At 35.4% G+C, this 24,836-nt stretch overlaps 1 protein-coding gene across 6 annotated transcripts in view; it reads right to left on the reverse strand.

The window, feature by feature from the left end:
- The window catches only part of LOC129778206 (all trans-polyprenyl-diphosphate synthase PDSS1), a 247,833-nt gene that overhangs the window by 77,898 nt on the left and 145,099 nt on the right, over window positions 1-24,836 (reverse strand). For all 6 annotated transcript variants that reach the window (XM_055784969.1, XM_055784961.1, XM_055784980.1 and 3 more), the window contains one exon: window positions 20,461-20,600. In XM_055784969.1, the coding sequence (XP_055640944.1) occupies window positions 20,461-20,600 (140 nt within the window). The remainder of the gene's footprint in view (window positions 1-20,460; window positions 20,601-24,836) is intronic.

A 24,836-nucleotide genomic window follows, 5' to 3' on the forward strand; every position in this document is an offset into this window, starting at 1 on the left:
TCGGCCACGGGAGCACTACATTAAAACCATTTAAATTTTTTTTTTAAATTTTTTATTTCTTACCTTACTTTCTTCGGAATATTTTGATGATATACTGTATTCTATTATTGCAAAAAATACATAGTCGACCATTTTGTGGCGACGACCTTTTCGAATTTATGTCGTTCATAATGTAGTATATTCTCCAAATCAAGCCATTCAGCCATTTTTAGCGGCGGCCAAATTGAATTTTCCAAGATCGTGGAATACGTAGTTTTATAATGGCAGTAGATTTAAAGGTATGTTCCAAATTTTAGATCAATCAGTAATCAGGAACGGGATCAAGTTTCAATTAATGTGGGACAATCCTACAGACCTTCAGACATACATACAAACAGGGTAAGCTGAATGAAACCATTAAAAAGTAATTGTTTATTTGGGAACTGCGACCATCTTGGACTTTGATTTTTCATGATCTACTGTGTTCTACTAGTCGAGAACTTTTTTTTTATTCCCATATTGATGAGGTTTTGAAAATATATATATATGACACTATCTTGTGGTGGCGGCCATTTTGGATTTGCATTTGTCATAAATAACTGTGTTCTACTAGTCAAGCCCTTTCATTTGATACCCATATTGATGGAGTAATCCGCCATTTTGAAGTGGCCGCCATTTTGGATTTGCATTTTTCATAAATAACTGTGTTCTACTAGTCAAGCCCTTTCATTTTATACCCATATTAGAATTATTGGAATTATTATACAAATTATTCAAAATTTCCGAAAATCAGAAATAAAATACTCCGGATAATCGAATCCTGGATAATCGAGTCCGACCTGTATTTATTTGAGATTTCTGTGCCGAATAACACGCCTTGAATGTATTCTGGAGTGGCAAGCTCTAGAATACGCGTGACCACAGTGAATGTTGGAGGAAATTTCTTTGACGAAAAATTCCCCCGACCAGAACGGGAATCGAACCCGAACCCCCGGCATGATAATAACCACTCGGCCACGGGAGCACTTTCTCCAGGCATATCATTTGTTAAATGACGAATTGAGAATGCTGGAAACACTCGAAACAAACACAATTTTTTTTTCACTGATATTCAAAACCATATAATTAATATGAGCTAAATTTTTGAACAAAACTTCGCCTTTGAAGAATGCGAATGCGAGTTTTAATGAAGTATTGTTACTGATATTAAAACTATGATAAGTAATGTAAATTAATTGCGCAGATTTATTTCAAGAAATATATTCATGAATAGAGCAACTAGTGAATGAGAAATTAGAAATTTCAAAATTGAATATTGGACTCTATTATGTAATTCAAGTTAAACAGAATTTTGTTCGTTAGCTTTATTTTTCTGTTTTAGATACGGTCGGGTGAAAGCTGTCGGAATAATTTTTCGAGCTGTTTGGTTGGCTATTTGCATTTCTGATGTTTTGCTTTGGGAAACATTTCGGCAATGTTTCAAAATATGTAATTCGCCGACGTTCGAGAAATAATTCAATTCGATAAGATTCTATCGATTTACAAAATACGAAAATTTGTTCGGTGTGATAGTAATAGGGATCGAATCGGCCGATTTCGATTCAATTTACATAATAAGGGCCAATATTTCCGATAGATAGTTCATGAGGGAAGATAGTGAGTTCAAATTTATCCCAAACACTCCTGCGGCATTGAAACAACACCAAACAGTATTTTTTTGCGGATCTGATGGTGTTTCTTGAAGCACAAATGGGTTTGCATCTGATCAATAACGCACATTTTGCTTGTTGACCATTGTTGGTCGTTAAGCCAGAAACGAGCCTCATCGCTGAAGATGATTTTGTGATAAAAATCATCTTTTTTTCAATATTCGCCATATTTCGTAAAATACAATCACAATGAGGTTTGAGAGATGTCCAGTTCTTGAGAACGTCGTACAATTGACTGATTCGGGTAATTTCGGATGGATTTACTACTTGCGGCCGCGATATTTTCGTTACTTGGTGCGGGCGGCTTCTCGTTGACACGGGAACATCCAACTCAAATTTGATCACTAAACTATGTGTGTGCAATTGTTTAGTAACCGATAGTTATTTTTATAATTTTTATTTATTTTCTTTTATTTAATTATATATTTTTTGCTTTAAAAAAAGTTTCGTATTACAAAATTACAGAAATACGCACAGTCTGTGATATACGAGTTATGATTTTGCGCGCGAGTACAGAATGGTCAAAATTATGTTTTATTGTCTAATACTACATTGGTACATGGTAGACCGCGGCCTAGCATTTGAACAATTAGTCGCTCGTAATGCCCAAAAGTTTGGCCACCCCTGATGTATAGAGATCGATGTTGATTGTTTTGGCATGGATCTGTGTTTCTCCTCAGCGATCAAGGCAATAATCTGCAAAAGTTTTAAGATGGCGCATAAGCTGATTTCTCTGTTATTTCTACAATCTTTCTAACGGGTTTCTTATGACCCTAACTAGCACCTGAAACAACCATCCCACCCTCAGGAACTCTTCCATTAACCATCATGGGTAAATCAGAGGGATCGGACCCCGCTTAGAACGTGATTTTCCTCGAGAATGATCTCACAGTCTGCTTGTTATGGTGAAGAGGCAAAACGGGATGCTCACCGGAAAACTGCCGTCCTACATTGCTGACTCGCCGTGTCTCCAAGATCACGAAGAGAATGGTCAACCAACAACTGTTCAAGTTTCTTTCCGGCAACCGCCAAGCACATATTGGTCACAAATGTTTCGGCCAGGATGCGGAAACAACACATACTGGGGTACCTTAAGGTGAAGGTGGAAGCTAGCCATAAATGGCTGCCACAATGGCGCTCATTTCTTTCATCTCCCTCCCTCACCTCTCGCCCGAAAATCAATAATTTTGCGAAACAGTGTGAAGAAAATGATCGTTTTCGCACACTTCCCATCAAGTAATATCAACCAAACTCTAATCGATTACTCACAAGATATTAAATTTTCATCTGCTTTCGCACCGTATAGTGAAGAACGTCGGAAAACTCGAGCAAGTGCTCTGAAAGTTAAATTTTCGTTTTTCAATCTTCTGCAATGGTTTTGTTTGTATTGGTGGAAGCATCGTTATTTTTTCGACACTGATGCCAAACAACATCATCGAAACAGCTATAAAAACAACTCAATAAAATGTTATTCCGGAGTCATAGCGTCCCATGTCATGAAAATCAATAGAATAAAATTGTGTTGATATCAATACAATTATTATTTTTACATTTAATGGGTCTATAATGTAAGTTTTAGCAACTTTAACATTGGGTAAGAAAATTGTATTGCAGAGGTCGGAACACTGCCACGGCTGCCTATGCTTTCAAAAACAGTAAACGGAAAAGTATTAAATTCAATCTAAATGCCTCGGCCAACGAAGAGAAGGGTTAAGGATTTCCAACGTGAATATGTGAAAACAATACGATCAACGAAGGAAAACATTAAGGAATTATCAACATCGAGTTACTATGCGGAAGAACTTGTTAATACCAAAAGTGCCCCAATTCGCATGTGTTATAAATTTGTTCATATTACGCTCGCGTATAATCAGAATCATATGCAAATGCACCTTCTATATATATTTATATTTGCAATTGTTCATCGGAACATATCGTTCATACATTTTACTTTAGTATTGAATTGTTATTTGTTTTTTTTTACAAATGTATTCAAAGACTCGTGTCAATGAAGCGCCACACAGTCTGATAAGTGAATTGATCTATTCACCTTAAGGTGAAGGTGGAAGCTAGCCATTGTAGTAGTGTAGGTAAACCCACGTGTAAAAATGGGGTAATAGTGTTTGTGAGAGAAGAGCAAAGCACACGTAAATAGATAAATTCACTTATCAAACTGTGTGACGCTTCACTAACACGAGTCTTAGAATACATTTGAAAAAAATAACAATTCAATACTGAAGTAAAATGTATGAACGATGTGTTCCGATAAACAATTGCAAATATAAATATATATAGAAGGTGCATTTGCATATGAAGTAAAATTCTGATTATACGCGAGCGTAACATGAGCCAACTTAAAACACATGCGAATTGAGGCTCACTTGGTATTAACAAGTTCCGCATAGTAACTCGATGTTGATAATTTCTTAATATTTCCCTTCGTTGATCGTAGAGTTTTCATATATTTACGTTGGAGAGCCTTAACCCTTCTCTTCGTTGGCCGAGGCATTTTTATTGAATGTAATACTTTTCCGTTTACTGTTTTTGAAAGCATAGGCAGCCGTGGAAGTGTTCCGAGCTCTGTAATTTTTTTTTCTTACTCAATGTTAAAGTTGCTGAAACTTACATTACAGACCCTTCTTCTTCTTGAATGGCGTTAACGTTCCCTGTGGAACTTTTGCCGTCTCAACGTATTCATTAACTAGCGTCGTTCATTGATACTTGTTTGAGATTTCTATGCCGAATAACACGCCTTGAATGTACTCTAAAGTGGCAAGCTCTAGAATACGCGTGACCACAGTGCAAGCCGGAAGAATTTTATTTGACGAAAAATCCCCCAACCAGAACGGGAATCGAACCCGAACACCCGGCATGATAGTGTGGGACGCTAACCACTCGGCCACGGGTGCACATAACAGACCCATTAAACGTAAAAATAACAATTGTATTGATATCAACACAATTTTATTCTATCAATTTTCATGACATGAAACTCTATGACTCAGGAATAACATTTTATTGAGTGGTTTTATAGCTGTTTCGATGATGTTGTCTGGCATCAGTGTCGAAAAAATATAGATGTTTTCACCAATACAAACAAAACCATTGCCGAAGATTGAAACTTTCAGAGCACCAGCTCGAGTTTTACGACGTTTTCCACTATACATTTAATATTTGGTGAGTAATCGATTAGATTTTGGTTAATATTACTTGGTGGGAAGTGTGTGCAAGCGATCATTTTCTTCACACTGTTTCCCAAAATTATTGATTTTCGGGCGAGGGGTACGGGAGGGAGATGAAAGAAATGAGCACCATTGTGGCAGCCATTTGTGGCTAGCTTCCACCTTCACCTTAAGGGGGAATTAAAGTATGCGATACGTAAATAAGAAAAAAAATTCTACAGGGTTGTGTCTAGCAAACAACCGCATTGTTGACGAAGGACCACGAAACATTTCTTGACGTAGAATAACGTCTTTCGAGAGCATATTGGGGTGTCGGTCGCATTGCGAAAATTTTCAAATTTTGAACGCTTATTGTGCAGTCATTGTTGTTTTCACGAGATTTTCGCATCAATAATTTTGGGAACTTCATAAAAATTTACATACAATGATTGAACAATTGAAAAATGTCAAGCACTATCTAAACGAAAACCTCGTGTTCTGATTGGTCGATAGGTACAAGCAATCATTGATGTCCCAGTTACTCATTCGATACAAATACGGGCATGTGAAATAAATTAAACGTATGTGACTGATTCTCTGTAAATGTGCCTCACACATATAACATGTTTCTGAAGGCCGAGAGTTTAGTTGTAAAACAACATCTGGATTGCTGGATGCTTCAAAATCGGAGAATTAATCCGCCTCTAGTTAAACTTTTCCTAATTTGCTTTTCAAGCCTTTATAATTCAAAACATTATTATCAATAACTTATACTCACAGCTCTTGTACTCAATCGAGAGAATTTCGCAGACATTTTTGCATATCGCTAGGTGTTCAGTTCACGAAGTGAACGAAAACTGCATCGCAATCCCCACCCCTTAGAGATTCATTAGATAGTCGGAAATATTTGAAAAGCGGTCTAGTAGCGAGGACCATTCAGTATTTTTCGAGCTGTGGAGCAGTAAAATCATAATACGGAACAGAACACGGAGCGTTGACATTCTTTTGATCATTTACTCCCTTGGAACGGATTCATGCCTGAGGTTTTGCGAACATGAAAATCGGATTAGGAATTTTGTCAAATCTCTAGATAATCAATAGGAATCATTCATCACAATATGAGAGAGAGCAACAAAAATACAAAGTGAAATGTAAAATTATAATGACTTATTTTAAAAAAGATGCCGGAACCTTCGCTGAATTATTCATAGAATGTAGTGTAAGTACAATGAATATAATAATTATAATTTCAACACTCAAATCTAAAGCATGAATGACTTGAAAGTGTGAAGATAAAATAACTAAATGCAATGTTTTGATTTATTTTTTCCTTTTCTAAACATGAGCCTTTCTTTCGTGTTTATTTGTTTTATTCCAAATATTTGAGTTGCATATACCAAATGCAAACATTAAAACTCAATAATTTCAGAAAATTATTCCTTCTTCGAGAAATGAGCTTGTCTTTCACGTGATGTTCAACTAATTTTAATTTATTATTAGAATCCGATTGATTGAATTCAAACAATTGGAATTGTAGAAAAATTTGCTCCTGCCCTTCTATTTTTATGCCCTTCATTTTTATTGTTATTGTTATTTTTACTGGTTTCGTTCAAATAATCGTTTTTCTAATGTATTATCTGTCTATTAGAATGTATATTTAACGGATTTCAAAATCTCATCCTATGTTTTTTACAGTGACTGCTTGAAATCGGCAGCAATCAACTACGTAAATTGGCTACGTGGATGGATAATGTAGATTTTGAAATTCCATAAATTATATCAAACTTATATACAGGCAAACCTTTTTTTTTTTATTATTATTATAGTGACTTTCAACACATTTCGGCTGGTTCGTCACATTTTACTTCCATTTTTGGAAGAATGTCGGGAGTGAGAATTGAACTCGTGATCTCTGCGTGAGAGGTATGGATGTTACCACTACGCCAGATCGCCTCCCACTACAGGCAAACCTATTTTTTTTTAATAGTTTTCGTTACACAATTTGTAAAAGAAAAAACATGCGGTGGATAACGACCGCACAAAAAAAAAGTTTCCTTAAGTAAATAACCCAAATGATCCAATTCGTTCGATAAAGCTAAATTGAAGCTAATTAGCTGGTCATGTTTGGAAAAATACTACGCTTGCAAAAATTTCATGTTTTGGTTTGATTGTATTTGTTTTTTTAAAGTTTTCATGGTCTCGGGACCTAGGGCGCTATATTTTTTTATTTTTTTATGGAAAGCTGAGGATTTTTCATATAACATATCTCAAAATCAGGGAGACTTTTTTTTTGTTTTTGAGTTATAATTTTTCAAAGCTACCCGATGGTCCAAAAAATAATTTTTCCCTTTTTCCCAAAAAATGACTTTTTTCAAAAATTTATTTCTTTTGAACTACTAGACCGGTTCAGATGATCGACATATCAAATACTAGCTGGTGTTTTTTTTTTGAAAAAAATAACACACTTGCCATTTAATTGAATTATAGTCACATACATCCATTTTCAAAGTTAACATCCTGAAAAATGTTAACTTTGAAAAAACATAACTTAAAAACGAAAAATAACACCTCTCTGGTATTCGGATATATTATGTGAAAAAACCTCAGCTTACAGGAAAAAATAAAATAAAAATGTGGCTTCCTTGATCCCGATGTAAGATGTAAGCTATAAAAAACAAATGTAATCAATAATTTTATTCAGAGTGTAATATTTTTTCAAACTAGTTCATTGGCTTAAATTTTATATATCGAGTTATGATTTTTTGTAGTGGAAAAAAATGGAAAAAAAATATTTTTCGGACCATCGGTTAACTTTGAAAAACCATAACTCAAAAACGAAAAAAAACGCCTCCCTGGCTTCGCCATATGTTATGTGAAAACTCATCAGCTTTCCAAAAAAAATATAGAAAAAATATAGCGCTTTTGGTCCCGAGACTATAAACACCATTAAAAATAAATACAAAAAAATAAATACAACCATTAAAAATAAATACAATCAATAATAACGAAAACATAATTAAATTTTTCTGCAACTGTAGTATTTTTCCAAAAAAGACCAGCTAATTGACTCTAATTTAATACGTCGAACATCTGAATTGGTACAGTGGTTCGAAAGTTATGTTTTTTTATAAAGTCTATTTGGCAAAAATGTGAAAAAATGGATTTTTCGGATCACCCTAAAATGAAAATGGTCACCATAACAGAAAAATAAAAAATACGGGTCTAATAATTTGCGATAAAGAACAAAACTACCACTATTGACGAAAATCTGAGAACCACTATATCGGTTTGGCATGGAATGGCTGATAGTATATCATGAGTACCAAGTTTAAAAAAAAATCGAGAGGTAGTATCCGAGACGTAGGACGTAGGACTTTTTTTTTAAATTTGTTGGATTATTATTTCAGATAATATTTGCGAATACGTCGAAATTTCATAAATAACTCTTTTGTAAAAAGTTCCGGGGACCCTGAAAAGGTTTAATGGCTTGCGTGGTTTTGTAGTATCATTTCGAGAAGCAACGATTCTTTCTTGCCTTTGCGAGAACAATACACTAATTGGTCATATGTCGCAATTTGTTTCTTTATATAATTGCACGCATTGTACTGAGTATTCTACGAGAAGCATCTTCCGTGCATCGCCATTCAACAAGCATCAAACACGCGACTAACAGATGCACACAGTTGCAGCGATGAAACATCGCGAGAATGACAGTTTATGAAAAATCGTTTCTCGACTCTCGGTCAGAACCGTCAACAAAGCTAGGAGCATGTTGCATCAAAACGGGAGCGGGAGCGGAAGCAAATACGAATGGCAACTAAAAGTATCGAAGGTGTGCTATTCACATGTACAGGAAATGAACAAGTCCTAAGTTTCGCGCAACGAAAACAAGCAACACACACAAAGCCAAACACTGATGGCTAGAAGCGACCTATAATCATTTGCACTCTTCTCTTTTTCGCCTGCTTTCCCATGGCTCGGATCATTGTGTTAATTGCAATGCCAGATGCACTTAATGTGAAATATTCGCTAGCGTTCACAGCTCAAGGGAAAACATTAAATACAAAACGAGCAGATTAAGCGATCTCTGTTGTTTCGGGTTTCGGTTTTCTCATATTTTTCACGCCATTCTCAATAGCTTTGAGACAAAAATGTCGAAAAAATACTGGAAATACATCTTACTTATGTGTATCGATAAATATCTTCAAACAATTTTTTCATCAAAAAATGTAATTATAAAAAAAATTTAAATATGCGGTACAAAAAAATTAAAAATATTGTCTGGCATTTCGAAATTTTGAAAAACATATAACTTTGAGACCCGCTTCTGTTCTAATTTTTATTTAAATGCGTACGTATGTGTTTTTTTTTCTACATGTGTTGCAAGTTTTCCTGAATGTTTAAGAGCATTGCGAGACACAAACATAATTTTCTTCATCGTCTGCATTATTATTTTTATTTTGTTGAAATCGATTATTTTAGTGTATTCGTGGTTTTCAATTGTAAGCAGGGTTGCCAACTATAATTTTAAAAAATCAGGGAGAATGAAAATAAAAAATCAGGATAAATCAGGATAGCTCATATTGGATTGTCTGAAAAGTTAATATCGATTTTTGGGAAAACAAAAACATCATTTTCAATCAACGCATTATAACTTAATTTTATATCCATAGTTCTGTTTCACAATCTTTCTCCATCTTTCACACAGCTTATTCTGTCCTACTAGAACATGTTTGCTTCCTCGTTGAAAGCTGCCGTGAGCCATACATGTGGGAAACAGGTTGCTTGGTAGTAGCTCATAATACAGAATCCATTTCAAATCCCACCAGAAACAGAGTATATCTTCCTTCGAACGGAGACCGGATATGTAAAAGAATTAATAAGCATGGTATAAGTCCTCGCATAAGCGCAAATGCTAGTGTTTCACCTGACTTTTTGATAGTTCATATTTTTTCCTAAAAACCTACAGCATCACTACAGTCAATTGCAGAGAAATGAATATTCAAATTTTCATTGAATTAATAATCTATGCTTTGGAATGAATCTTTACTCAACAAATGAGGAAAGCATATCAGCAGTGGAAGACTTGTTTAATTTTTCCTAATTTTTATGATATTTAGTACGGTTATATATATATTTACCATAGTCCCATCCAGGGTTGCCAACTATAATTTTAAAAAATCAGGGAGAATGAAAATAAAAAATCAGGATAAATCAGGATAGCTCATATTGGATTGTCTGAAAAGTTAATATCGATTTTTGGGAAAACAAAAACATCATTTTCAATCAACGCATTATAACTTAATTTTATATCCATAGTTCTGTTTCACAATCTTTCTCCATCTTTCACACAGCTTATTCTGTCCTACTAGAACATGTTTGCTTCCTCGTTGAAAGCTGCCGTGAGCCATACATGTGGGAAACAGGTTGCTTGGTAGTAGCTCATAATACAGAATCCATTTCAAATCCCACCAGAAACAGAGTATATCTTCCTTCGAACGGAGACCGGATATGTAAAAGAATTAATAAGCATGGTATAAGTCCTCGCATAAGCGCAAATGCTAGTGTTTCACCTGACTTTTTGATAGTTCATATTTTTTCCTAAAAACCTACAGCATCACTACAGTCAATTGCAGAGAAATGAATATTCAAATTTTCATTGAATTAATAATCTATGCTTTGGAATGAATCTTTACTCAACAAATGAGGAAAGCATATCAGCAGTGGAAGACTTGTTTAATTTTTCCTAATTTTTATGATATTTAGTACGGTTATATATATATTTACCATAGTCCCATCATTAAAGTTGATTCTACTATGAATCAGACAAACAAATTATATATAAAATCTTTTTATATTGACTGTGGATTCAAAAATTTTCTCTTGAATAAATTTACACTCTGAAACGTATTCCTACATTAATAACTCTGGGGACACATACACATTATCCTCAATAAAGCAATGTTATTCCTCAAACTTAATCTCGTTGTAATTTCATAAATTCGTCAGATAATCTGGTTTCATGAAATTTTCTAGCACTGTTTTGGAAAGCCACGAAACAATTGAGAGTAGAGATAAAAAAAGTTAGGTACACCTTTGCGTCTAGAGAATCTACCTTTATTTAAGATATACACAAGTGCGAACCGGAGAACTACCATGACAGAAAAATTTGGCATGGAAACCAGTATTGATTACGAACAATATAAAGAGTATAGAAATCAGGAAAAATCAGGATCATTTCAGAAAAATCAGGATAAATTGAGTGTTCGTCAGGATATCAGGGAGCGTGTTAAAAAGTCTGGGAAATCCTGAAAAATCAGGAAGGTTGGCATCTCTGATTGTAAGATTAAAATAAAAAATAAAAATAATTTGGATGTTTTTAAGTGTTTTTCTCATTAATCCGAATGATCTTTCCACAAGAACTTTATTTTTTCTCACAGAGCTCTATCGTACTGCCGACTACTATGAATTTGGTAAACTATCTAAATCCGATGTAAAGATAATCTCATATATTTCAAGATTTGAGAAAAAAATCTTTGTACAGCGCTATGCTCTAAATATACCGACAAAATCTAGACATATAAAGAACAAAATTTAAATAAATGTCAAAGCAGTAATGGGTCTCTAAATTCAAAATAAACTAAAAATGCCCAAAAGCCAAAACATAATTTTTTTTCGCGCAATCTTATCGCGCTCTTAAAACTTCAAAGAAAAATTACGCTACATGTGTAAAAACAGCACACACGAATGCATTTAAATAAAAGTTAGAGCAAAAGTGGGTCCAAAAGTAATATTTCTTCCAAAATTTCGAAAAATATGTATAAAATTCTGAAAAAAAATCACATATACCTAAAATAGACGTGGGAAGAAATTTGAATACAAACTAGAGTAGTATTGAATCTCAGAATAAAAAAAAATTTAAAATAAAAAAAAAATTAATTTAATTTCAATATTTTATTTTTTGATGAAGAAATTGTTTGAAAATATTGATCGATACACCTTAGTAAGATGTACTTTCAGTATTTTTTTTCCATATTTTTGTCTCAAAGCTATCGGAAATGGCGTGCAAAAAACGAGAAGGTGCATTTTTCACCATAGATCCTATAAGGACTCAAATATATGGTACTACCGCCAAAATGTTTTATTTAGTACTCTATACAATATTTCCATACAGCTGGTGATTTGGTTTGAGGGCACTTTTTACTCATTTAACCAGCCAGACCCTTTAGATATATAAAAAAATATGTTTTGTACCGCGCAACACTAAAAAATATCTGAAAAAAATCACACATATCTAGAAAAGCCGTTGGAACACATTTAAATATGAATTAGAGTAGTACTGAATCTATAAATCCCAAAAAAAAAATTTTTCAAAATTTCAATATTTTTTTTAGTACTTAAATTTTTGATAAAAAATTTTTTTTTATAATTTTTATTGATACAACGTAGTAAGATGCACATTCAGTATTTTTTTAAAATTTTTATCTCGAAGCTTTCGAGGATGGTGGGGAATAAACGAAAAAGTACGTTTTTCACTATAGATCCTACGTCAAACCACGTAAGGGTTCAAATAAACCGCCAAAATTTCTTATTTAACATTCTATACAATATTTGCCATACAGCTGGTGATTTGGTTTGAGGGCACTTTTTATTCCCTTACCCGGCCGGGCCCTTTCGTTTCATTCTAAAATATAAATTGAAATAAATATTACTGTCAACAATATTTATATCGTTAATTTTTTTCGATCCCTCGCAGAGTAGTCCATCTGCAGCCTCGTCGATTTTTTGAAACATTCCAACTCATGTTTGTAACTACACAAATTACCATTCTTCTATAGCATTTCATCGATTATACACTCGACAAAAAAAATTAAAGGAACAGAGTGCGAAGTCCAAAATTTTGAGTAACTTTTGACATGCTGTATTTTCGTGAAAAATCAACGCATACAGCTACATCATATACATGATATACATAATTTTAATGCTCCAACTTTCGGGTATTAGAACATTTTACATTCCTAATTTTGTTTTGGTGTGTAGGTATAGTAGGCAACAATATCGGGAAGAAATAAAAAATCGACAATTTTTTGCTAACCAACTCCAGTCTTCAGAAAACATACGCAGCGCTTCGCTTGAATTTTATTTTCATCAGCACGCGTTCAAAGCAAACACGTGTTCTCTCTTGGTGCGAAGAACACGAAACTCATAAACACGACAGCGCAAAATGTACCCGGCACAGAATTCAGATACTAAACATCTCTTCTCACTTGTGTGATGCGCGCACAATAAATCAAATTCTAGCACCCATTTGACGTAGGATTACGTCTTCCGGGAACATATTGGGGGTACGAATTGAAAATCGAAAATCGAGTACATCGTGAAAGTTGTCCAATTTCAAACGCTTATTGCTCAGTCATTTCATGATAGATTGATTAAATTTTTCGGTCAATCGATTTCGGCACTCCATAACAACTTTTTATATTGAATAAAATAATATATGTCATGAAACTAACTATAGAAGAATTGAAAAATCTCAACCCCTATACTAACGGAAATACCCTCTTCTGATTGGTCGAAATTGACGACACATGCTGCGATTCCCTAACAGAGACATCATCATCAAGCTGTCTGCGGGAAATCGGCATTGCAAATACATGAAGGTAGGGGGAACTTTTGTTCCTACCGAAGTGTGTTCCCTAACAGAGATATCAGAACCAAGCAACCTGGAGGGAATCGACATTGCAAATACATGAAAGTAGGGGGAGCTTTTGTTCCCACCGAAATGTGTTCCCTAACAGAGTCATCAAAACCAAGCTGCCCGGGGGAAATCGGCATTGCAACTATATGCAAGTCAAAGGCATTTTTATATTGCAAGTAAGGTGAGTGATACGATTAATTCTAGCAAATAAATCTTAAATTTGCAACTTTAATGTTGGTTGCTTCGTGAAATTGCATATCAATGATCAGGTATTGTGAAAAATTTAGCACAAGTGTAAGCGTAAATGGTAGCAGTTGTGTTAAAAAAAAATATAGAAAAATTGAGAATTATGTTGGGTATTGGTAATTATCTTGTATTACATGTGAGGGCGCTGACAACCAAACATTTCATCTGTGTTTCGGAGCGTGCTCATTAGCCAAAGCGCAAGTGTATAAAAGGAGTGGGAGCTCAACTGGGTACAAAAATCTTGTTGCGCATCAGCACCGAGTAGCATACTGAAGACTGACCAACTCAATAGCAAATTCATATAACCTTATCAACCAGCTCTCATTTTGTTTCTTGAACTTTTTGTAGGACCTTTCCATACAGAGATATTTCTGTTTGAATGAAGAATTACCTTCTCGTATTTGATGATGAACAATCCAATAAATAATGATCGCACCGCAAATCGAAAGGCGGGTTTGAAAACTCCAATAAATTCTATACAAAGTTAATGTATTGCTTTGAATAAAAAAATGATTGAAATTTTTCGCATCGATTTAAAAAAGGCCAAAAACAGGTGTTTTGTGGAGTTTTAGAAAATTTTTGCAAATATTGCAGTTCCCAGCTTCAACAACATCAAGCTCAATTGTCCCATGTTGATATTCCAGGCATAACTGTCCCACCATTAATTTTTTCATAAATCCATAATAAATGAATCTGTTCAAGTACAAAATTTCAGCAGGGCAAATGCACTCATTTCTGATATGGAAGAACGAACTAAGTTTCAAATAAAAAGAAAAAAAAGTATAACTGTCCGCCATGAGTTTTTGAACCCGTAATCAAGCTTGATTGATTCAAGTGAGGGGAACTTTTATCATTTCATTAATATGTTGGTATTATAAATAAAATTGTGAATTGTTGTATATTATGTTGTATTAAATGTTGTATATTTCATCTACATTTCATCTATATTCATCACAAAGTTACAGTCTTCCAAAAGTCCCCTAACGTAATCTTTATGATATGTCAGCTCGATCAGATCAATTCAGAATGATTCTAAATTTTCATCTTCAAACCCCCAATTACTAGTTAACGCTGAAATACTTTTTCTTAAGTAAAACTAAATAATATTTTTCACGACTTCAACTGTCAGCATAAGAAATAAGCACAGCAGTACAAAAATCCCTCTAGATATGGAATTTCTTATGTTTTTCCCTGAACTACAAATGAGACGATTTATTAAATAAGAATTTCACAACAATGCACAATGGTCCAGGAGAGCTTCAGCTTGAGCTTGTGTAGACTGTACAATTCGTAGTTGCTCTCCGTGATTGACTTGAACCAACCAATTGCACAAAGTACACACAGAATGACGCTTGGGATTAGCAAATCATTCTCGTTATGCACTTTTCGGTGATTCGAGCTTTAAATGGTCAATAACGACGCCGGCCACGTCCTTACAGTCACCAAGGGAAGGGAAGGAATGTTAGTATGATATTCTCCGCCCGAAGGCCAGAAGGGTCGCCTCTATAGCGTGGTTCCCTAGCGTTTATCAAGGAAGGAATAGTTATTAGTGAGAAGGGTTAACAATCAGGATTCACAGCGGTATGTGATGCGATTCTATAAACGCGGACTCTCAACCTCTCGATGAAGCGGAATAGCGTAAATCGAACGCTTTCAATCAAGAAAATTTATCATGCGTCATACTTTTCAATTCTTCATATATTTTAACCTGAACGAACCTAAGCAACCTGGAAACATCTCCACAATAAAACGGACCTACAATATATATCGTGGCATATCGCATCGCTGACTTTCTAATTTTCCACAAATTTTGATTACCGACGACGGAGATATTCGTGAGAACAATGTACAATGGTACAGGAGATGTATTTCAGTGAAAATTAGCATTTAGAGCTCGACATTTATTGTATAGACAAAAACTTCGACAAAGTTATTACGCTCATTTTAATGTTATCAAAAAATAGGATGACCAAAATTGTCGATAAAATAAAAAATCTAACTTTCTTATCTTTATAGATAGAGGTAAACATAATTCGACAATGTTGTAGTCCCAGTTATTTGAGGCATCTGTGGAGAACAAAATTTTTTTCTATCTCTTGAAATAATCGATATATCGCCTTTTTTCTATGTTACGTTAGGATCACCAGGAAAAAACTGTTTTTTTTGCTCTAACTTTTATATTTTAAATTCTACATACAAATTGTCTTCGGAAAACTTTTAGAGCTTACTAATACAAACATTTTGCGAGTTTTTGATGTTTCTTCCCAAAAAATACGCTCTCTTCAATTGTTTGTCATTCTTTCTGGGGCAAACATAACAAACATAATAAAATGGGTAGGTTATATCTATGATATAACCGCAAGGTTGACGTGGAACTACCTTAGCTTAGCAATCATTCGTTTGTATTGATTAAATTCTTGATTGAATGAAACAGTTTCAAAATTCAATTGAGTTCAATATATTTGCTCTGTGAGTGAAAAAAATGAACAAATGCCATGTAAAGTCAATTCATTTATTGTGATTGATTGTTCTTCGTTACAAGTAAATTTAATGACGGACCTTTTACGTTTGGTATGATGACTAGAACAAAATATATGTACGGAAGAATTATCAAACGTTTGATGAACCAGCCTAAGGCTGAAAATCTTTCCAATAAAGACAAAAAAAAATATCAAACGATTATTTTATTTTACATTTCCCTCTGAAGTTTACAAAAGTGTACATACTTCTCGAATCTCGAATTTGCTTGAAACTGGGAAGTTCATTCGCTTCTAGTGTCTGCACGTTCCAGGTTCCTAAGTTTAGAAGATCATGTTAGGACAGACATATTCCACTCTGCACAAAGGCAAGCGAGGACAAAAGTACTCGCAGTTTGCATTTATTTGCAGAGCCGATTTCCCCAGAAACATCGGTTTTGAAGTCTGTGTTAGGGAAACACATTTCAATCGGAACAAAAATACCCCCAATTAGTATGAATTCGCAATTCCGATTTCCCCACGCTCCATGGATTTGAAGTCTGTGTTAGGGAAACAAATTCCAATCGGAACAAAAATACCCCCGACTTGCATGAATTTGAAATACCGATTTCTCCAGGTACCTTGATTTAGAAATCTCTATTAGGGAACACATTTCGGTGGGAACAAAAGCTCCCCCTACTTTCGTGTGTTTGCAATGCCGATTTCGCTGCTTGGTTTTAAAGTCTGTGTTAGGGAACATTTTTCGATGAGAACAAAAGTCCCCCTACTTTCATGTGTTTGCAATGCCGATTTTCCCAAGGCTGCTTGGTTTTGATGACTATGTTAGGGAAACCGTAAATCGGGCCAATCAAAACGATGCAGTTAGGGAGTTTAGATAACGCCTAATATTTTACAGTTATTCAATTGTTTATCTAATTTATTTTTTTTTTTATCTTCGCTTATTTTTCGTCGGCCTATTTCCGCCACTTTAGTGCCAATCACCGACATCAGGGAGGCGACTCCACCTGTTCCTACCTATCAGACTCAACAACTCATGAGCCGGGCCAACTTCTTTTACTTCCGCTCCGAAGGAAGACGTAACCAGAGATTTTTCGCCTCAGAAAATCCCAACGACGCCAGCTGGGATTGAACCCAGGCCGATCGGATTGTGAGGCTGTTACGCTAACCATACAACCACTGGCGCCGTCATCTGTTTATCTAATGAAAAACAACATTTTGTTAGTTGCGATAGATTCGTAGAAATATTCCCTATCAATTGATGCAAACATTTCTCCTATCCAGTACGAAATGTTCGAGCTATAAGCATTCGAAATCATACATTTTTTCCTGCATGTTCTGTGTTTAGGTTTTCATTTTACCCTCCATATATTCCGGTTAGACGTAGTCCCACGTCAAAACATCAATAACATTGAGTAGAATTAAGATATTGACAAGTTCTGCATCGCAAAATGTTGGAATTGACATGCTCAAAAAGTCGTACAAAGACAGTTTTGATGTAAAATTTGAAATAAGAAAGTTAAAGTAGAAAAAACCCGTTTTTTCATGGTCACCCTAATGCAACTTAGAAAAAAGCGCTAAATCGATTATATTAAAAGATAGAGAAAAGCTTTGTTCTACAAAGTTATTTAAAATAACTGAGACTACATCATTTTCGAACTGTGTTTATCTCTATCTATAAAGATAAGAAAGTTATTTTTTTTTATTTCATCGAAAATTTTGGTCACCCTATTTTTGATAACATAAAAATGAGCGCTCTATCATATGTAACAACTTTGTTGAAGACAGTTTTTGTCTAAAGAACAAATATATCCCACAAAGTTGTTTTTGTCGCTTTCTATCTATGTTGCATTAGGGTAACCATGAAAAAATGGGGTTTTTAATCTAACTTTTATATTAAAAATTCTACATCAAAATTGTCTTCGTACGACTTTTAGAGCTTATCAATACCAACATTTTGCGAAGCAGAACATGTCAATATCTTAATCCTACTCAAAGTTATTGATATTATTTTACCCAAAAACTCATGATTTCAATTTTAATTTACTCAAACACAAAAAACAACATAGTTTTGAAAATCACATACTGTATAGAGTGAAATTTTTTCTTTAAAATTCCGTCAACATACATTTTTTAGACTTGCCCCAGAAAGAATGACAAACAAATGAAAAGAGCGTGTTTTTTGGGAAGAAATATCAATAAATTCGAGTGAAGTTGAGATATTGACAAGTTCTGCATCGCAAAATGTTTGTATTAGTAAGTTCTAAAAGCCTTCTAACGACAGTTTGTATGTAGAATTTGAAATGTAAAAGTAAGAGCAAAAAAAACAATTTTTTTCCTGGTGACCCTAACGTAACTCCCACCTTTTTGATGCGTAATAATGCATGGTGGGACATTTTCTGTCCCACCCAGAAATATTAGAATAGCTACGCGCTCATAATTTTTTTTCGGAACCTTTTTACTTAAACTCGTTGGCAACACCATTAGCAAATATCAGAAATGTACTCGATTGCGTTGGCAAAGTTTATCATCATATGACAAGTTCATCAAGTGTTGAAACCAAAAAATTCTAGTAGTGCAGCTTTATTTAGTGATATTGTGAGAAAAATATTAAAAGTATGTCTTTTTTTTATTATACATTACTTCTATATAAGAAACTAAAATAATTTTTAAGAAAAATAGAATCTTTATCCCTTATTTTTTTTTTTGTAAATGATGACAGTGTGGTGGGACTTTATTTAGCCTACTTCAGATGAATCTGAAAGTAATGAAATAGAAAAAAATGCACCAATTCACAATAGAAAAACATTTGCCGAAAAGTCTCCAAAATTGAGTTATAACGGAACCACAACACCAGCGGGATCATTTTCTTCAAATGTTGGGCCGACTCAAGATATTGCAAACCTGCAAGATCCAACACCTTATGACGTGATCTGTCAATTTAAAACTGACGAAATTATTGACTCCATCGTTTTTCAAACCAATTTATATGCAGAACAACAAAATAATAGATACACTCCAACTAATGAACAAGAAATTCGCGCGTTTATTGGTATAAATTTTATAATGGGAATAAATCCACTCCCCAGTAATAGAGACGCTTGGAGCACTATACCTTATTTATGCAATGAATACATATGTCAATTAATGACTGTAAATCGTTTCGGTTGGCTTCTAAGTCACATTTATATAAATGATAATATGTTGATTCCAAAGAGAGATACCATCAATTATTACAAACTATATTAAATTCGTCCATTTTTGAAAAAGATTCAAGAAAATTTCGAGAAGAAGCTTAATCCAGGTCAAAGTCTCGCGATCGATGAATCGATGATAAAATTTAAGGGGCGTAGTTCAATGAAACAATATCTTCCGAATAAACCAATCAAAATTAATGCTTGCGATGTAATTAATAAAACGAGAAAAAAATGCTTAGGTTTAGTAAAAATATCAAACATCGAGGAGAATATGAATCATTAGTAAGTGATACGGGAAACATTGCCACTAAATGGGTGGGCAATAAAGAAGTTATCATTGTTTCAAATTTTCCCCATCTTCCGTCTGCGCGTTATTGCCGCGAGAATAAAAAAATGCAGCATTACCAACCATAAGATCAGGACAGAATCACCGGGGGTTCGACGTCAATGACCCGAAACAATGGCGACCTTCAACTCGATAATGTGCACACCGCATAATCAATTAAATGCGATCGGTCAGAATGGGCGACACGCCTCAAAGAACTTTATTATCAGTCCCAGCGTAACAGATGCGGAAATCATCAGACTTGCTCTCGTTGACGAGCATTCTGGAGGAACCCAGGGAAATCCATCGAGGGGTGCAGTAGAAAGACCGGGCAGAAGGTATGAAAACATGGAATTTCCCTTTCATTACAGGGCAAAAGCACCGAGAATGACCGAGTTCAAGGAAAACGTGTAATAAATTGTCCCTACCAGGGTTGAATTCCGTGCTCCAAATTTTATTATGAACTGTGATCTTTACATTTCTAAAAAAAATTCCCGCTGAAGATTATCTGAAATCTACGATCTGAACCTAACGAAGACAATTTCTTAATTCTTAGATATCGAAAGGTCGAGAGGCATCCTCTGTGTGCCAATACCAAATTGATGACGTTAATAGTGGGTTGGAACGCCGGGGATGCATTAAGCGTGCAATAAACTTAACAAGCAACCTACCTGTTTTCGTTGTGCATGTGATAGTTCAGTGCTTTGGCCATCAGCATCGCTACCATCGGTCGGATCGCTTTTCCCTGGCCGTCGAAGTAGTACACGGCGATCTTTTTCAGCTCTTGGTGGTTGGTGGCACGATTTATTTCCTGGGAACAACAGAAAAAAATGAAACGAGAAGAAAAGATTCTTCAATTTGCTTGTTTTCGGGACTATCGGGCTGCTGAAAACGACACTTCTTAATGTCTAGAACACGACCGATTCGGGATGCGTTGGCAGTTAAACCGGTTCCCAAGAGACAAGCGGACCAATAACGCACGAGAATCTTCGGAGACATTTCAACTGATTATGCCGCCAAAAACGAGACCGGTTGCAACACCGGGGGGCCTCGGAAAAAGAAAACAGATCCGGTTTGTATCATCCCGAAACGAACGACACAAAATCTGGATTGTGCAAAGTTCAAAGACTGGTCATATAAATCACAGCATTAGCGAGACGATCGGGGTGGTTTTTTTATCGATGGATCCACCAAGTCTGCACTCTAGAGCTCAAGGTATTGATTCAGCAGCTAGAACCGAGCAAATATTTGCTATTCTCAGCGCCGAAATAAAAGTCAATGTACGTGGATGGTTAAATTGCCCGAAGATCACCCAAGAAGGAATTCCCCACTTGACCCAAGTTCTGATTAAATCGAGAAAGAGGCTCAGAGGAAGTAGAACCATCATGTGAAAAACGTCACAGCTGATCAAACAGACGTCAAGCAAAGAATTCCCGCAGCAGGGGTTGACAAGCTCCCTCCGAAACAGATTCTGTTTACGTACAATCGGCATTCGAGGCGGTGTGTTTGGTATACGCATTTGATATTTGGAATTATAATCGGTTTGTTTTCGATATGAAACGATACGATTCCAAACTAGTAATTCTTCAACCTGTTTATTGATGGCACGTGGTTTTTGAGCCAGACATAGGTATAATCATAAAACACGTTAATGAATTCATGGAACCTTCTTATATTAGTTTTCGTTTTAATGGATATTCTAATTTTATTTCCAAAAACATAATTGTTACGCTTGCCTTAGAAAGGATTGTTAAAATACTCTGATTTTAAAAACGATTTCTGAGAAGGGGGTATGAAGTTTAGTGCAGAGCATCTGCTGCGTCGACCATGTCTATTTATTTTTAACTATACAGCCAGTTTGTTTTTTACGCGGTTTTTGACGTGGGACTACGTCTAACCGGAATATATGGGGGGTAAAATGAAAACCTAAACACAGAACATGCAGGAAGAAATGAAAGATTTCGAATGCTTATAACTCGAACATTTCTTACTGGATCGGAAAGATGTTTGCATCAATTGATAGGGAATACGCTTCTATCGCAATTAATAAAATGTTGTTTTTCATTAGATAAACAATTGAATAACTGTAGAATGTTAAGCGTTGTCTAAACGCGCTAAGTGCCTCGTTTTGGTTGGCCCGATTTACGGTTTCCCCAACACAGCCATCAAAACCAAGCAGCCTTGGGGAAATCGGCATTTGCAACATGAAAGTCGGGGGTATTTTTGTTCCGACTGAAATGTGTTCCCTAACACAGACTTGAAATCCATGGAACGTGGGGAAATTAGCATTAAAAATACATGCAAGTCGGGGGCATTTTTGATCCGATTAAAATGTGTTTGCCTAACACAGACTTCAAAACCAAGATGTATGGGGGAATCGGATTTGCAAATAAATGCAAACTGCGAGTACTTTTGTACTCGCTTATCTTTATGCAGACTAGAATAGGTTGCCTCAACACGGTCTCCTAAACTTAGGAACCTGGGGAAATCGCGCAGACACTGGAGGCGAATGAACTTTGAAGTTAAAAGCCTCTATAGTATAAAAAGTAGAAATTGAAGTTGTTTATTCATGCAAGCCGGGGGTACTTCTGCACCCGCATGTTTTTTTGCACTCCAAAAAGTGTTTTCCTAACACCGATTACAAAAGCGGGTTCGAACACGTTTTGGCTGGCTTATTCAAGATTGCGTTGAACGATATGCCTTCATATCTTTTGATCACTGAATTTCTACGCATTACGCATTTTATGATTAGGCAAAATGTTGATAGCCATTTGCTGCGATAACGCCTATTGATGAAACAATAAGCGTTCAACGTACATGTCAAAGTCGAAACTGAGTACCTGAAGTTCATCAAATCAAGCAAATTCGCGGTTCGAGAAGTACGTACACTGGAGAGATGCAAACTTCAGAAAAGAATCGTTTGATAATTCACATATTTTGTCCCAGGCATCGTACCACAGATTGTCATTAAATTTACTTGTAACGAAGAACATAATCTATCACAATGCTTGAATTGACCTCACATGGCATTATACAATCTTTTTACTCACAAAGCAACTATATTGAATTCAATTGAATTCGGAAATTGTTTCATTCAATTAGAATGATTAAATTTTATAAACAAATGATTGCTAAGCTAAGGTAGTCCCACGTCAACCTTGCGGTTATATCATAGATTTAACCTACCCATTTTTTAAGACATTTTTAAGGCGGATTTTCCAACGTTTTTTTTACGCGGATTTTCAAATTAACGCGTATTTTTTACGCGGATTTCCCAATTAACGCGATTTTTTATATGCTGTAAAAAAAATACCAGTGCAATATCACATCTCTCCCTCAGCTCACATTTCTCTCCTATAATCCCTCAGAGCATATTACGGTAATGAGTGCTTGTAACGAAGCTTAGCGCTTATGAAGTAAATTAGTGCCGCACCTTATCACGATTCTTACGTGGATTTTAGGTGTTGGGTAACAGGGAGCTCACCGGGCGGTACAACGGGACGGGGTTTTTACAGGCAGCGATTCGTGAATGTCTTTCCCTGTCTACTTAGCTCTGGACGGTCCAACAGTGGTGCTACACGTGCATCGGAGTGTACAAATCACAAGGGAACAACCTACTAGCAACAGCAGATGACCTCATTCGTGAGAAAAACCGCACTTAGCTACCAGTAACCAACTAGATTGCAGGAAAAAAACAACGGGTTTTCGGAAGCGAGCAACACTCAACTTTTTACTTCCGTTTTACGTAAGGATAGTCCCATTTGATATCTATTATTAGGTGACATGGTTTCTTTTACACGGATTTTCCAATTAACGCGGTTTTATACGCGAATTTTCCAATTGAGGCGGTTTTCTAACGCGGTTTTTTTACGAGGTACGTATCCCCCGCGTAAAAAAACTGGGTGTACAGTGATTACATGCCAACCCGATATAGTCGGGGTGGTCAATCAATTTAAATTTTTGAATTCCCGCATTTTTTCCCGCATGATATCACGACATTCTCGTCTCTCAAAAATGAAAATTTAATAGGATTGTGCCGCATTTTTTCCCGCATGATATCACGACATTCTCGTCTCTCAAAAATGAAAATTTAATAGGATTGTGTCGTTAGTTAAAAGTTGATTTTTGAAGCCGGAATTGCAAAAATATTTTTACTTCACTATTCCAAAGCTCCGCATGTGACAAAAAATTGGACGGTGTGTCTCAGCAACAGATTTCGGTTTGTATGGTTCAGGAGATACGGACGAGATTGACTCTGGAATATATGCATATATGCATAATACCCTCTATGAACAGTTCCTGAGATGAACCAAAAATCCATAATGCGACTCCTCAATACAATCGAAATTCTACAAGTAGTATGATGTAAGTCTAATCAAGTAATTAAGTTACTTGAATCAAATCTCATATTGAACACAATTGTCCATACAATTGTTTATCGACGAATACTTCCAAGCATAACTCCGTCCGTTTCTTCGCTATATCCGAAAAGTTGGAAATTACAACCGGGTTAATACACGTTGGGTAACGAATGTTGGGATATGTCAAAGATTATCGCATGCACAATTTCTTTAGAAATCCGCTGTAGAACTCACGACAGGTGGTACGAAATATTAGGACATCTTTATCGAAATTTCTTCATCTTGGTACACCAAAAAGAAAGCGTTTCAATGCGCTAATACACATACAGTAACATTTTAGAGCGCCAAAATCCCGATTTTTTCCGCATTTTTCCCGATGGATTTTGATTCCCGACTTTTTCCCGCATTTCCCGAATGGGTGGCCACCCTGTATAGTGCTTCTCACCTTTTCGTAAAAAAAACCGTTTTTTCATGGTTACCCTAATGCAACTTAGATAAAAATCACTAAAAACAACATTGTGGGAGACATTTATTCTTTAGACAAAAACTGTCTTCGACAAAGTTGCTATCATATGCTCATTTTTATGTTATCAAAAATAGGGTGACCAAAATTGTCGATGAAATAAAAAATCTAATTTTCTAATCTTTATAGATAGAGGTAAACATATTTCGACAATGTTGTAGTC

Source organism: Toxorhynchites rutilus, chromosome 1 (genome assembly GCF_029784135.1).
Source record: "Toxorhynchites rutilus septentrionalis strain SRP chromosome 1, ASM2978413v1, whole genome shotgun sequence".
In the NCBI taxonomy this organism is placed as follows: Eukaryota; Metazoa; Arthropoda; class Insecta; order Diptera; family Culicidae; genus Toxorhynchites; species Toxorhynchites rutilus.